The sequence below is a fragment of the Callithrix jacchus genome, chromosome 9 (assembly GCF_049354715.1).
Source record: "Callithrix jacchus isolate 240 chromosome 9, calJac240_pri, whole genome shotgun sequence".
Taxonomy (NCBI): Eukaryota; Metazoa; Chordata; class Mammalia; order Primates; family Cebidae; genus Callithrix; species Callithrix jacchus.
Window position 1 is genome coordinate 127,961,894 of NC_133510.1, and position 16,201 is coordinate 127,978,094.

At 52.6% G+C, this 16,201-nt stretch overlaps 1 protein-coding gene across 10 annotated transcripts in view; it reads right to left on the reverse strand.

Annotated features, from left to right (window-relative positions):
• Positions 1–16,201, reverse strand: part of SCARB1 (scavenger receptor class B member 1) — an 85,227-nt gene that overhangs the window by 1,928 nt on the left and 67,098 nt on the right. For 5 of the 10 annotated variants that reach the window (XM_035258146.3, XM_078337712.1, XM_078337711.1 and 2 more), the window contains 3 exons: positions 9,853–9,904; positions 8,845–8,991; positions 5,260–5,388 (listed from right to left, as the gene is read on the reverse strand). In XM_035258146.3, the coding sequence (XP_035114037.1) occupies positions 5,260–5,388; positions 8,845–8,991; positions 9,853–9,904 (328 nt within the window). The remainder of the gene's footprint in view (positions 1–5,259; positions 5,389–8,844; positions 8,992–9,852; positions 9,905–16,201) is intronic. The other 5 variants (XM_035258147.3, XM_078337715.1, XM_078337714.1 and 2 more) reach the window with 1 other exon arrangement.

Genomic DNA, 16,201 nt, shown 5'->3' on the forward strand with positions numbered 1-16,201 from the left:
ACAATGACATGTGCCACCACCATGCCAGGCTAATTGTTTTATTTTTGGTAGAGATCAGGTATCACTATGTTGCCCAGGCTGGTCTTGAACTCCTGGGCTCAAGCGATCCTCTCACCTCAGCCTCCCGAAGTGCTGGGATTATAGGCATGAGCCACCACACCTGGCCTGAACTTTTAAACCAATATCACAGGACAGCATTCAGCCTGGACAGCACTCATGAACAGAAAACAGAGCGGAAAGCCAGCCACACAGCAATACACGCAGCGGGACACAGCTTCAGTCACACTCAAAAACCGATCGTGCAGATTCAGAGGAAACAAATCCATGTGACAAGGTCCTGGCCGTGGTTGCTCAGGGGGTGCAGGGCGAGGTGGGACGTGGGGAGGGGCGAGTAAAAGCACGGACGTGAGATGCTGACAATCTTCTACACTGACAGCTGGGAGCAACGGCTGGGCCTGGGTGGGGGAACTGGATACTGTCATTTGTCTAGTTTGACACTTGTAGAAAATTTCTCAACTTAAAAAAAACTAAAAGTACGGATAACGCTGATGATAAGCATGTCGGGTGAGCCTTCGTCCCGCTAAGCCCCTGCCTCCCTTGCCCTGGGCAACAGAGGCTGCCCTGCCCTCGTGCCTGCAGCAGGAAACCCCCCACCCACCTGTGCTGGCTTCACCACAGGGTAGGAAAATCAAACTCCCGCTTGGGGCAGACCGAGGGCCAGGGCCTGCTGCACTGAGCCAGGCGGTGGGGAGGCCAGCACCGCCCCCCACACCACCAATTGGGGCAGCATAGGACACCCATGGGTGGCTAGACCTCAGTCATGTGGGCCCAAAGAGCCATGACCTGAGAAACTCTCACTCAAAAGTAGAAAGGGAAACCACCCCAAGCTGTCAAAGAACCCCTGGTATTTCCCAAGGAAGACACATAAACAAAGCCTCCAGGTGCCAGAGGGTGAAGCAGGCTCCTCTTCCTCTTCCTCCCCCTTCTCCCCATCCTCCATCATCCACATTCTCTTCCTCCTCCCCCTCCCCCTCCTCCTCCATCATCTCCTTCTCCTCTATCTCCTCCTTCATCTCCTCCTCCTCCTCCTCCATCTCCTCCTCCCTGCCACTTTTGTTTGACTGAGGAACACAGACTTCGAGTGGGAGAAAGGTCAGTGAGAAGCTAAGAAAGGTCAAGGAATATCTCCCTGAAAGGGCACCTGGACAGTTGTCCAGGCTGTTCACTGCACAAAAGCACCCAACTGAAGGGCTACAGACCAGTGGACACACAGTTTACCAAGCCCCTGGCCTACGGCAGGCCTCATCGGTCCAGAGGGACTGTCTTTTCTTATTTATATAAAAATATCCTTTTTTCCCCTTCTCCCAAGCAAGGCAGCCCCTCTGGGCCATCCCTACACCCAGGTACAGGGCAAGGTGCGGGGCCCAGGAACTCAGGCCTGAGACTCAGAACAGGACCCAAGAGGGGGCAGCAGTGGCCTGCAGGGGGACCACGGGCCACCACCCAGGTGCCCAACCCAAGCTAAAGCCGGCTACTGGCGGACACTGCATACCCCGTTACCCATGCCTAGGGGATCGGGGTGCTGGGCTTGGCACCCGCCATTACCCATGCCTAGGGATTCGGGGTGCTGGGCTTGGCATCCCCCATTACCCATGCCTAGGAGATCGGGGTGCTGGGCTGGGTACCCCCCATTAACCATGCCTAGGGGATGGGGTGCTGGGCTGGGCACCCCCCGTTACCCATGCCTAGGGGATCTAGGGTGCTGGGCTGGGCACCCCCCATTACCCATGCCTAGGGGATCTAGGGTGCTGGGCTGGGCACCCCCCCGTTACCCATGCCTAGGGGATCTAGGGTGCTGGGCTGGGTACCCCCCGTTACCCATACCTAGGGGATCTAGGGTGCTTGGCTGGGCACCCCCCATTACCCATGCCTAGGGGATCTAGGGTGCTGGGCTGGGCACCCCCATTACCCATGCCTAGGGGATCTAGGGTGCTGGGCTGGGCACCCCCATTACCCATGCCTAGGGGATCTAGGGTGCTGGGCTGGGCACCCCCGTTACCCATGCCTAGGGGATCTAGGGTGCTGGGCTGGGCACCCCCCGTTACCCATGCCTAGGGGATCTAGGGTGCTGGGCTGGGCACCCCCCGTTACCCATGCCTAGGGGATCTAGGGTGCTGGGCTGGGTACCCCCCGTTACCCATGCCTAGGGGATCTAGGGTGCTTGGCTGGGCACCCCCCATTACCCATGCCTAGGGGATCTAGGGTGCTGGGCTGGGCACCCCCGTTACCCATGCCTAGGGGATCTAGGGTGCTGGGCTGGGCACCCCCGTTACCCATGCCTAGGGGATCTAGGGTGCTGGGCTGGGCACCCCCGTTACCCATGCCTAGGGGATCTAGGGTGCTGGGCTGGGCACCCCCCGTTACCCATGCCTAGGGGATCTAGGGTGCTGGGCTGGGCACCCCCCGTTACCCATGCCTAGGGGATCTAGGGTGCTGGGCTGGGCACCCCCCGTTACCCATGCCTAGGGGATCTAGGGTGCTGGGCTGGGCACCCCCCATTACCCATGCCTAGGGGATCTAGGGTGCTGGGCTGGGCACCCCCCATTACCCATGCCTAGGGGATCTAGGGTACTGGGCTGGGCACCCCCCATTACCCATGCCTAGGGGATCTAGGGTGCTGGGCTGACCTGAGACCTTCCAGAAGGCAGGGCAGGAGAGTCTTTTTAAGTCAAACACTTGTCTAATCACCTAAAAATTGGATTCTGTTGGCAAAATAAAGAGGAGACCCCAGTTTTGTTTGGGGAGGAGACGACAGGCCATCCTGGTAATGACCAGGGAGGGGCAGCCATGGGGCCCTGGCCACTCCATCTGTGCTGAGAGTGAAAAACTCCCTGCTCTACAGCGGACGGGCCCCCACCCCTGCACCCTGAGAATCCCAAGCAAGTTTCTGCAGAAGGGAGCAGGGACACCAATGGGGCCAAACCGTGCCCAGCACAGTGCCCTGGAGGAATCCTGGGAGGGAGGAAAGGAAGAGGGGCCTGGGAACCCTGTCCCGGGAAGGGTTCTCTCCTGATATTAACACTCCCCTGCCCCCTACTCCCAGATGGGCGGGAAGGGTCCCCCAGAGCTTGACTGAGACACAGGCTGGCAGCGCCTGCCAACGCCCACTCCTTGGCATCTTCCTTTGGCCCCTGCCCACTCCTTGGCATCTTCCTTTTGGTTTCCTTGCCCAGCCCTGGCAAGTGAGATGAGCTGGAGGCAGCCAACTGGCCCCAAAGAGCGAGCTGGTGCCTTGTGTCCCCACAATGTGGCTCCCTGGAAAGCTATTTTCACACGAGGAGGCCCAGCCTCAGAAGCTCTCGAGGGCAGAACATTTTTCAGAAACTAAAGTAACAGCTATTATCAGAGGCACCACTGTAGAGTGACTCACCCCTGCCCAAACCTAAGTTGTAGGGCCTGAGGCTCTGCCCGTCACCTCCCCTGGCAAGGACACCATCCCCAGCCACAGCTCTCCCAAGACCACAGCCCGACAGAGCCTGGCCAAGGAAATGGAGACCCTCCCCCAGGGGCATCAGCCTACTTCCCTGACAGATACGGCTGCCACAGAATGTGAATTTTAGGTGAACAACAGATGGGTTTCCAGTATACATGTGTCCTATCATTGCATGAATAAAAAGTACTCATCACAGCCAGGCGTGGTGGCTCATGCCTGGGATCCCAGCACTCCGGGAGGCCGAGGTGGGTGGATCACCTGAGGTCAGGAGTTCGAGACCAGCCTGACCAACATGGAGAAAACCCCATCTCCACTAAAAATACAAAATCAGCCAGGCATGGTGGCGCATGCCTGTAATCCCAGCTTCTCAGGAGGCTGAGGCAGGAGAATCACTTGAACCTGGGAGGTGGGGTTGCGGTGAGCCACTGCACTCCTGCCTGGGCAACAACAGCAAAACTCCATCTCCAAAAAAAAAAAAAATTCATTGCTTACCAGAAATTCATCTTTAACAGGCACCATTCTATGGTTCTTGTGCTTGTTAGTGCTGAGCCCGGCAATCCTACCCTCAGAGCCAGTCCCAAGTATACAGTTGGTGTTCAACTGATGCCTACATTCTTTGTTCTTGGTCAGTCATCCCAGATTTATTTATTTAGTTAGTTATTACTTTATTTTATTTTTATCTTTTGGAGATGGAGTCTCGCTCTGTTGCCCAGGCTGGAGTGCAGTGGCACAATCTTGACTCACTGCAACCTCCATGTGCTGGGTTCAAGCAATTCTCCTGCCTTGGCTTCCTGAGTAGCTGGGATTACAGGTGTGCACCACCACATCTGGCTAATTTCTTTGTATTTTTATTTATTTACTTATTTTTAGATGGAGTCTCGCACTGTTGCCCAGGCTGGAGTGCAGTGGCTATGATCTCGGCTCAGTGCAACCTCCACCTCCCGGGTTCAAGTGATTCTCCCACCTCAGCCTCCTGAGACGCTGAGACTATAGGTACACGCCACCATGTCTAGCTAATTTTCGTATTTTTAGTAGAGACGGGGTTTCACCATGTTGGCCAGGCTGGTCTGGAACTCCAGACCTCATGATTCACCCACCTCGACCTCGCAAAGTGCAGGGATTACAGGCATGAGCCACCGCGCCTGGTTTTGTTTTTGTTTTTTTTTTTTTTTGTATTTTTAGTAGAGACAGGGTTTCACCATGTTGGCCAGGCTAGTCTCAAACTCCTGACCTCAAATGATCCACCTGCCGCAGCCTCCCAAAGTGCTGGATTACAGATGTGAGCCTCCACGCCCGGCCAGTCATCCCAGATTCAGATCAATGTTTCTCAAACATGTTTCAACATCAGAATCTCATTAGGGTCCATTAAAATACGGATTCTACTATGATTCTCTTCCAGGAGGCTAGAAGACAGCCCAGGGATCTGCATTCTAGCGAACTTCCCCAGGGGAGTCTACTGCACAAGAGATTTGAGAAGCAGCAGGCCTAAGACTTGTTCCTGCCTTCCTAATGTGACCTTGCAAATAGGCACCAGCCCATAGAACATCAGTTCCCCTCTGGAATCAAAGAAACCGCTATTCACTCAGAACATAGGAAGGGGCAGTTTCTCCAAAAGTGAAATACACAAATATGCATCTTCAGTCTGTAGATACTCCCGGTGAAGTTGAGGCTGAAGGCATGAGCAGGACCCCCAGCGTTTGAAGCCGCCAGCATTCTACTTGATGCGGGAAGGGACGGGGAGGCGCACGGCGTTACCTGGTACCCACCTACAGTTTTGCTTCCTGCAGCACAGAGCCCTTGGGAGCTGACGTCATCAGGGATTCAGAATAGGCCTGAATGGCCTCCTTATCCTTTGAGCCCTTTTTACTACTACTCCAAAATAAATAGCATTTCTCCTAGAAGATAACCAAGCTAATTTATAGTTGATGTTGAAGCCACATGAAAAAGGTCGTACATGGTTCTTTGATTTGCAAAAGGCGAAGAGGAAACAGGAGAGGTACAGAGGTTTAGAGTCCAACAACCCTCAACGCCTGCAGGGGCGGAGATGTGGGGACCCGCTGCTGTTAGATGGAGTAAAATCATTTTCGGGAAACTCACCTGGGAGGCGGACAAGCCAAGCTGAAAAGGGCTCGGCCACTTGAAAAGGTAACCCAGCGAGGAAGCAAGGTGGGGAGATAGGCCCTGGAGGCTGACAGCCAGTGGGGGTTGTTTACAACCAACCAGGAACAGACTGTTCTGTTAAAATGCTTTTGATTTTTTTTTTTTTTAAGAATAACTTGAGAAAAAACATTTCTTTCTTTTTTTTTAATTTTTGAGACAAGGTCTCACTCTGTTATCAGGCTGGAGTGCAATGGAGTGATCATGGCTCACTGCAGCCTCCAACTCCTGGGCTCAAGAGATCCTCCTGCCTCAGCCTCCCAAGTAGCTGGGATTATAGGCAAGAGCCACCATACCTGGCTCAAGGAGAGAAAATTTCTCTAAAGAGAAATTAAAATATGCTGAGTTTACCATCATGTGATTTTTTAAAGAATCAGGGCAAATCACATAAAAACTGGTAAGTAAGGCCCTGCTAAATCAAAACACACGGGATACATTTCACTTACGTGGCCTCCAATAAAACCTGCGGGGGGGAGCCGCACTGCCAATCGTGGCATTCTTACTGGATTTGAGGCTGGGACGCTGATTTGGGGGCTGCGGCAGGGAAGGGGACCCCAGCCCAAGCCTAGAGATCTTGTGCTTCCTTACCCTCCTTCCCTGTTCCCATTCTGATGGACGATTTGGAGAGAGACAGAAGGGGACAGAGGGATGAGGCTGTTGTGGCCTTTTCTGGCCCAGCCCCTCAGCCAGTCCCCAGGGACCCCCGTGTATGGCTGTGCCTCCTTGCCTGTGGACACCCACGTGATGCTCTGCCACGGGAAGGTATTCACGATCTGGGAGCCTGGGTTCCTATTCCCTCTCTCCTCCCTGCATAATTCAGTCTAGAAACTGGAAGGAATTCCCTTCTGCTTGCTGAAGTCACAGCCCTGCTGGGTCCTGGCTCCCCCCGGGGGCGGTAACAGAGAAGGGGGCGCGCCAAAGGGCTGGCTGGACACAATGGTCACTGTTCGTCGGGAGCTCAAACTCAAACACTAGAGGAGTGACGTGATGACAGCTGGTGTCCAGGTCACCACCTCGCACTGTGGAAACCTTTTCCCCGCTGAGGACAGGAATTTGGAAGGAAAGTTGGGTTTCAGGTCTGAAAGCCGAGGTGAAGAACCAAGAACGAATTATTCTCACCCAGCACGCAAGCCTGGAAGCACGCAAGCCTCCCCGAGAAAGGGGAGAGGAGAATCATTCAACAGAGCTAAAGAAGCAAGGGCGGCAGAGAAGCCAAGACCAGCAGGGCAGCGGGGTGGCCCCAGGGCCCCTCAGAAGGCCGCGGCCCGTGGCCCCGGGATGACGCAGGTGGGGGCCATCTCAGAGGGTGGCTTTCTGGTCCATGCATCCAAAAACAGCCCTTCCCGACGCCCTGCCAGGGGGTGGCATCCCTTCCCTTCCCATGGCAGCCACTACCCTGTCTCCACTGCCCCTTGAGCTCTGTGACACTCTCCTGGCCCTTGTGTGACTGGGTAGCTTGCCTATCTTCGCTGCGGGCCTCCTGTTCTGGTTATTTCTGTATCCCCTGACCTGTGCAAAGGGCCTGGCAGTGAATGCCATGAATGAATACACAAATGACCCAAAAGCAAGGAGGGGCGCTGTTGCCACCCCTCTTCCTCCTGCGTCTGAAGGTCTGAAGCTCTTCCCCACTTCTATTCCCTCCTGAGAGCAGCTGCCCCATCCTGTTTAAGCCACCGACTTTCTCACCCGCTGGGGCCTCCCCACTGGGCCCAGGCTTCCACCCATCCCAGCCCAGAGCCTGTACTGAGCCAGCAGCTGACCTAGCGATTCCCCTCTTTAAAAGGCTCCAAGGGCTGTGTCACCCCCAGAATCAGTTCCAAACTGCTCACTCTGCACCACAAGGCCTCAGGGAGCCTGGCCTGCCCACTCTCAGACACCACCTCCTACCTCTGTCCCTGCCCTCACTCCCCGCCAGCCACCCTGGCCCTGCCTGACCCTTTGCCCATCCCTGCCCCAGGGCCTTTGCACTGGCCGCTCCTGGCAGCATTCCTCCTGTGGCTCCGTGCCGAGTGCCTCCCTGGCCTCCACATCAAAGCTCACTATCTACCTCTTCCTAGAGGCCTTCCTGAAGCTCCATCTGTCCTTATCCCCACTCGCCCCAGACATGCCCTGTTCAGTCTGGAAGCTGCTTATGGCTGGTGGGTCCTTGAAATGGGACCAGTCCAAATTGAGACCTGCTGCACATGAATAACACACACAGAACTGCAAAGACTTCATGCAAAAAAAGAAAAAAGCTGCAAAAACATTGACATCTTTTACACTGATTACATGTCGAAGTGATAAGACTTTGGATATATTTGGGTTAAATAAAATTAAAATTCATTTCACCTGTTTCCTTTGACTATTAAGTGGCTATTAGAAAATTTAAACTGAAAACCTCACACGTGGCTCATGCTGTATTTTTTTTTTTTTTTTAAGACAGAATCTTGCTCTGTCACCAGGCTGGAGAGCGGTGGTGTGATCTTGGCTCACTGCAACCTCCGCTTCCCAAGTTCAAGTGATTCTCCTGCCTCAGCCTCCAGAGTACCTGGGATTACAGGCGAGAGCCACCACGCCTGGCTAATTTTTTGTATTTTAGTAGAGACGGGGTTTTGCCATGTTGGCCAGGATGGTCTCGATCTCCTGACCTCATGATCCGCCCGCCTCAGCCTCCCAAAGTGCTGGGATTACAGGTGTGAGCCACCGCACCCAGCCTCACGCTGCACTTCTATTTGACATCATGGCTCTAGCCCCTCACAGTTCCTATCATGGTGAAATTGTCTTTTCTGCTGATTTGCTTGGTTTTCATCTGTCTCCGGGCTAGAATGCCATCTCCTCTCAATCCCCCCTCAATCCCCCAGGGCAGGGACCTCAGCTGTCTCCTCCGGTGCTGTCCCCTTGCCCCCACCAGAGCCTGGCATCCCTGGGTGCTGACTTGATGAATGAATGATGCAAGTACCAGGTCTCATTACTCAAAGCCCACCTGCAGCCCCTTCAAGAGGGGGTCCCAGGCCTTCCAGAACAGCAGAGTAGTGGCAACGCGGCATGCAAAAGACACAAGCGTGCGGTGCAGCCCCCAGAAGTGACCACTGCAGGACCGCTGCTGGAGGTGGGCTCCAGGTTGCAGTTGGCCAGGGGGGTCTGACCTGAGCCCCTCTCCCCCAGCAGGCAAGCAAATGGCTGTCAGCCAGGGCCATGCTCTGGCCAGCACCTACTTGGCTCCGGATTTGGTAGATGACAGGGACCAGCAGCAGGATGCAGCCCAGTGCCAGGAGCACGTACTGGGCATAGTGCATCACCTTGGGCAGCAACACCAGCTGGGTGTAGAATGTGTGCAGTGTGTCCCCTTCCATGGCCCCACTCTGAGGAGGTAGAATGACAAACACATGATCTGGGGCCGCAGGCTGTGGATTACAGCGCAAATGCCACCCAACACCTTCCCCTGTGCCCGCCTCAGCCCTTCCCCATTTCAAGCTACCCAGCTAAAGCCTGTGTTGGAGCCTGCCAGGGACCTCCTCCCTCCAGGACACAAGGTAAGACTACAATTCCCAGACTCCCTTGCAGTTGGGCAGGACCATGTGATCCTGTCCTGACCAATGAGAGGTGGGCCTGGCCTCACGTGACTCTCCATCTCTTTCCCCACCACTAAATGGAAAGGGTCCCGATGGAAAGGGTCCTGGAGCCCTGAATTACTGCAGGGAACAGAGTTCTGCCTCCCAGTCAACCCCCTTCAGATTGTGCTTAGCAGGAAGTGAACTTGACATCTGGAGGCTTGTCTATCCCGGCCATTAGCTCACCCTGATTTAAAATGAGGCAGGCAAGAAACAATACAGAAAATAAAATAATAGGCTAGGCCAGAAGGAATTCTTAAAAGCTGGGAGAGAAGTAAGTTTAAGTGAAAAGCTGACACCTTGGAAACCAAATCCCTTTCTCAGGAGAGGAGGTCACATGCCTCAACAAAATTATTTTACACCCAGGGCCAGGGACTTCACCGCTTTATGAGCTTCTGTCTTCCCCATCTCAAGGGATCCCTCTCAACTCGGTGGGATAACTGACATAGGGCACTTAGACAGTGTGAAGTTTCTGATAGGCCGGTCCATGTCACAGTCCGGTTACCCTGCCTCAGCCCTCTCCCTCTCTACAAGCTGCTCCCCGCCCCTGCCTCAAATGCCCACATTGGCCCCTAACAAAAGCCCCCGATACTGTGCCCCACACACCCTTACCTCTGCAAACCAGAGCAGCGGCAGGACCACCGGCTCAATCTTCCCAGTTTGCCTGGAAATAAGCAAGACACAGATGTGTGAGACAAAGTCTTACCCCCTAACCTTGCTATAATTCTGCTTGAATACAACCTCTAAACAGGTTTAGGAGGATTTTGCACACACTAACCCCCACCACCAAATACAAACAATGAGCACAAACACTTTAGGAGCCACGTGACAAAACTGTCCCCAGGTGTAGGTCTGTCTACAGCCCTCAATAACACTAGTAAATAAGACTCATTTTAATTCTTTAAAAGATGCATTTTTTCTTTTTTTCTTTCTTTTTGAGACAGAGTATCACTTTGTCACTCAGGTTGGAGTACAGTGGCGCAATCTCGGCTCACTGCAACCTCTGCTTCCCAGGTTCAAGTGATTTTCCTGCCTCAGCCTCCAGACTAGCTGGAATTACAGGTGCGTGTCACCACTCCCAGCTAATTTTTGTTTTTTGTTTTTAGAGACAGGGTTTCACCATGTTGGTCAGGCTGGTCTCAAACTCTCAACCTTGTGATCAGGTGAGATGTTTTGCCATAGGGCTGTTTGACATCACACAGCTTTAAACCTGTGAGCATAAACTCTGGGGCCAGAAGGGACTTGATTCTGCAACCTGTCATCCCTCCTTATCCATGGTTTTGATTTCTGCCATTTCTTATGCTCAGTACAGTACAATAAGACATTCTGAGAGAGCCCACGGTCACATAACTTTTATTATAGTATATTGTTATAATTACCCAATTCTTAGTTATTGTTAATTGCTGCTATGCCTAATTTACTAATTAACTTTTTTTTTTTTTTTTGAGATGGAGTTTTGTTCTTATTTCTCAGGCTGGAGTGCAATGGTGTGTTCTTGGTAACCTCTGCCTCCCGGGTTCAAGCAATTCTCCAGTCTCAGCCACCCGTGTAGCTGGGATTACAGGCACCTGCCACCACACCTGGCTAATTTTTTGTATTTTAATAGAGATGAGGTTTCACCATGTTGGCCAGGCTTGTGGTGAACTCCTGACCTCGGGAGTTCCACCCGCCTCAGCCTCTCAAAGTGCTGGGATTACAGGCATGAGCCACCACGCCCTGCCACAAATTAACTTTCTCATAGATGTGTATGTGTAGGAAGAAGCATACTTCATGCTGCGTAGGGTTCAGCACTATCCCCAGTTTCAGGCATCCACTGGGGGTTGTGGCATATACCCCCGAGGATGAGAAGTCGTGGCACTCGACTGCTGTGGACTTAGGAACCAGTGTTTTGATGGGCTGCTAGAAGGAATCTCCTCTGGCAAAGAGCTTCACAATTTGATAATAATCTTTTTAAATTAAAAACTCACATCTCCTACAGGGCAGAGACCACCAGTGATCCAGCCAAAATCCATTGATCCCTTTCAGAAACAGAACCCAAGTTTTACTCAGGACAGCAATTCACCCAGCTAAAGACTCCATCTCAGCCTCTCTTGTGGCAAGCGAGGCTCTGTGACCAAGTTCTGGTTAATGAGATGTTCGCAGAAGCGTTACATGGGATGGCTGGGAAGGCTGCTTAAAAAGAAGCTTTCACAGCTGGAAGGTGAACCTTTTTTCCCTCCTCCCTTTCAGATGCCTGGAATGCAGTTGCAAGGGCTGGGGCTCTGTAGCCACTGGGACCAGAGGTGACCTTGAGGATGGAAGCCACGGGCTGGGAAATGGAACGGAAAGATGAGTGGAACTTGGACCATGAATGTCTCTTGGACGCTGCGATACTTGGACTGTCTGCCTTCAGACATCCTCTAAAAGAAGATTTTTGAAATAACAAAATGCCTTTGTCCCATCTGAGCCACAACTGCTGAGTTTTCTGATCTATATTGCCAACCTAATTCTACCAATATTCCCGAGGACCTAGCAATTACGCTCTTCAGAAACTGCCCTAGAGATGCCCACGCATGTGCAAAGAGGCACAGAGATGTTCAGTGATGCCTGGACTAGCAAAAACAAACAAACAACATACATCTTCTCTATGGCAACGTACACGTGAATGTAAATAAGCAGGAAAAGGCCCCAAGGAAGTGCGGCAAAGGACAACGGTGGCTATGACTGGGGACCACGGGGAGTCACGGGAAACTCTATTTTCCCCTCAAGAAGATATGTTCATATTACCTGTGAAATTAAAACTTATATGTCAAGTTCAAAAGATAATAAAATCCAAAGGGAGAAAAAAGTTAACTGGACACTGGAGAAACGTCAGACACGACTTCGTCCAGGCGAGTGAGGTCGATATCAACAGTGATGCAGGGTGCTGACAGAAGGTCCCCTAGACGCCATGAAACCGGACCTTTCTGTGTCTTCCTCCCCCAGAACCCATCACCCCAGGCTGATATGAGAAAAGCACCAGACCAATCCCTTGGAGGGGGCATCCTACAAAATACCTGACAGGGTTCTCAAAAGCGTCACTGTCATCAGAAACAAGGAGCGATGAGAGACTGTCACAGCCGAGAGGTGCCTAAGGAAACCGGAAGACCAATGCGACATCTGGGAAGCTGTGACCTGCCCCGGCAAAGTGTGGGAACCGTGACCTGCCACAGCGAAGGGGACCACGCAGATGTGACTACAAGGCTCTGAGATGGGGAGAGTGTCCTGGAATATCTCAAGAGTCCTTAAGAAAGAAGCGGGAAGTCCTAGCCAGAGCAATCAGGCAAGAGAGAGAAAATGAAAAAGGCAAAAACAAATTTTAAGAAACCTAAAAAAAAACACACACTAATTTGTTTTTTTAGATGGAGTCTCACTCTGTCCATGATCTCGGCTCACTCCAACTTCTGCCTCCTGGGTTCAAGCAATTCTCCTGTCTCAGCCTCCCGAGTAGGTGGGATTATAGGGGCATGCCACCACGCCTGGCTATTTGTTTTTTTTTAGTTGAGATGGGTTTCACCATGCTAGCAAGGATGGTCTTGAACTCCTGACCTTGTGATGGCCCACCTTGGCCTTTCAAAGTTCGAGGATTACAGGTGTGAGCCACCTTTAAAGAGGGAGAGGCCAGGCACAGTGGCTCACATCTGGAATCCCAGCACTTTGTGAGGCTAAGGTGGGAGGATCACTTGAGCCCAGGAGTTCAAGACCAGCCCAGACAACATAGTGAGACCCCATCTCTACAAAAAAAAACAAAAAACACACAAAAATTAGTAGGTTGTGGTGGCACGCGCCTGTAGTCCCAGCTACTCAGGAGGCTGAGGTGGGAGGATCACCTAAGCCCAGGAGGTTGAGGCTGCAGTGAACTACGGATCGCACCACTGCACTCCAGTCTAGACAGCAGAGCGAGACGGTGTCTCAGCAACAATAAACAAACAAAAGGGAAAGACAGGGAGGGTCAGGATTAAGGTCGTGAGCTAAGGATGGTAGGCGGCAGCTTCTAGAAGCTGAAAAGGGCAAGGCACAGGTCCTCCCCAGAGCCTACGGAAGGAACAAGGCCTTACCTTGATCTTAGCCCTGCTGGGCCCCTTCAGACTTCAGACCTCCCACACTGTCAGACAGTCTTTAAAAGTGAGCCACGAAATTTGTGGCAAATTTGTAACAGCAACAACAGGAAGTGAATACAGCAGCTCACACCCAGTACCGAGCAGCAGGGTGGGCTGGCTCACCACTTCCCCCGCACAGATCCCCACACACAGCAGGTGTCTAGCAGAAAAGGCAGTGTGGCGAGGTGGTTAATGGCGCACACTTGAGCTCCCTGCATGGGTTCAAATCCCACCTGGGCCGCCGTGCGGGCACGTGTTCATGTGGCAGGCTGGAGTCTTCCCTCCTCACACGGGCTGCTGGCAAGGCTGACCCGGGGCTGGTGTCTGGGAGCCTGGATTCCAGAGGTTTCCCACTGCTCCCTAACTGACAAGGACGGCTCACTGTGCCTGAGCAATCCGTACAAGCAACGTGGTTGATAACCGAACACCAGCTCGCCTCCTAAGGGTCTGGAATTTCGGTACCTGCCAGGCAGAGGGTGGCCACATGACCAGCCCCCAGTAAAAACCCTGGGTGCTGAATCTCTCTAATGGGCTTCTCTGGCAGATGACATGTCATGTGGGTTGTCACAACTGCCTGCAGCAGGAACTGAGCAACTCCTCGGGAGAGGGCTCCGGAAGCCGGCGCCTGCTTTCCTCTGGACTTGGCCTGCTGTGGCTTTTCCCTTTGCTGATCTGCTTTGAATCCATTTACTGTAATAAATCCCAGCCATGTGTACAACTGCATGCTGTGTCCTGAGGCTTCCCAGCAAATCATCGAGCCTGCAGTAGCCTCGGGGACCCCTGACATAGCCGCTTGCAAGCTCCTGACCTTGGTCCTGGTACTGTGTCTCTTCTTGTATAAGGGCGATATCATTAATATAGCGCCTCCTAGGGCTCTAGGGAGGATCCAGTGCAGTGATGAGTAACGTGCTTAGGAAACCACCCAGCATGTAAAAGCGCCCGACACATTTATTATTATTACTGTTACTTTTGTAAAATCCCAGTAAAGAAATGGACACACAAATATTCTGTCACTTCGCCATGAACGGCAGTAGGGAGAGGAGATGGAAGTCACTCAGGGCTGGGTGCCAAAGTCAGCACAAAAGGCTCAAATCCCCCAGTCACAGGCTGGACACAGTGGCTCACGCCTATAATCTCAGCACTTTGGGAGGCCAAGGCAGGTGGATCATCTGAGATCAGGAGTTTGAGACCAGCCTGGCAAACATGGTGAAACCCCGTCTCTACTAAAAATACAGAAATTATCTGGGTGGGGTGGTGGGTACCTGTAATCCCAGCTACTCAGGAGGCTGAGGCAGGAGAATTGCTTGAACCCAGGAGGCAGAGGTTGCAGTGAGCCAAAATTGCACCACTGCACGATAGCCTGGGCGACAGAGAGAGACTCTGTCTTAAAAATTGATAAATATTGGGAGGCCGAGGCCGGTGGATCACGAGGTCAACAGATCGAGACCATCCTGGTCAACATGGTGAAACTCCATCTCTACTAAAAATATAAAAAATTAGCTGGGCATGGTGGCGCGTGCCTGTAATCCCAGCTACTCAGGAGGCTGAGGCAGGAGAATTGCCTGAACCCAGGAGGCGGAGGTTGCGGTGAGCCGAGATCGCGCCATTGCACTCCAGCCTGGGTAACAAGAGCAAAACTTCGTCTCAAAAAAAAAAAAATTGAAAAATAAAAAAAATAAGGCTCAGATGCCCCAATCACAATTATTGGCGGTCTCTCGAGCCACTTGTTTGCAGGGCATTGCACAGTGAAGTGGACTCACACTATCACCTGCAGAGGACAAGCCAGGATGGAAAGACAGTGGGCGGGGCCCTCCACTTTGGCTGCTTTCCTGACAGCTGTGTCTCTAGACTTTTCCCACAGCCATCCCTCGTGGCCCTAAATATCCGCCATTGAGACCACTTCCCTGGAGTACCTTGTTACCGGTCCACAGGGAGGTCAGCAGCCACGAGGCCCAGAGAGGTTGGGTGAGTGGCCCACAGCGGCCAGTGCACAGGTCACTGGCAGAGAACAATCCAGCTGCCCACATGAACCGTGTGTCAAGAATGTAAATTAGGCCGGGCACGGTGGCTCATGCCTATAATCCCAGCACTCTGGGAAGGCAGATCACCTGAGGTCAGGAGTTCGAGGACAGCCTCGCCAACTTGGTGAAATCCTGTCTCCACTAAAAATACAAAAATTATCTGGGTGTGGTGAGCACCTGTAATCCTAGCTACTCAGGAGGCTGAGGCAGGAGAATCACTGGAACCCGGGAGGCAGAGGTTGCAGTGAGCCAGGCTGGGTGACAGAGCAAGACTTTGTCTCAAATAAAGAATGTGAATTACCTCCCAATAAATAAAAATTGACAGAGCTCCTGTTAAAATCCAGATATGGAGGCCCTTTGGAAAAACGCAGAGGACGTGGCCACACTGAGCCCACATCTCCATGGGGCCACCATCAGTGGGTGCCGGGAAGGGGCTGTGTCCTCGGCCGCAGGTGGCCTCTTCTATCTGGGTCACCCACTTGGCCCGAGTCACATCCCAGTTAGCAGGCCAGGTGCCATGTGGTGGAACCAGAGGGAAGCCTTGGGCTGCGAAGGGCTGTTTCACCACCATCAAGAACAAATCCCCGAAGTGGCCTCAAAATACAAAAATAAAATGCAGGGGCAGGATGCAGGAAATGAGCCGACAGCTATTACTCCCTGCCATCCTCTGACAAAGTGTGATTCTTTCCAGCCGAGAGGCATTGGACAAAGCTGAATAGAGGCTCACATTCCTGCAACCCACGGATTTTTCTAAGAGATTTTTTTTTTAAACAAAACTATTTCAAATATGCTAAAAAGTGCAGACACTGACATGGCAACAAA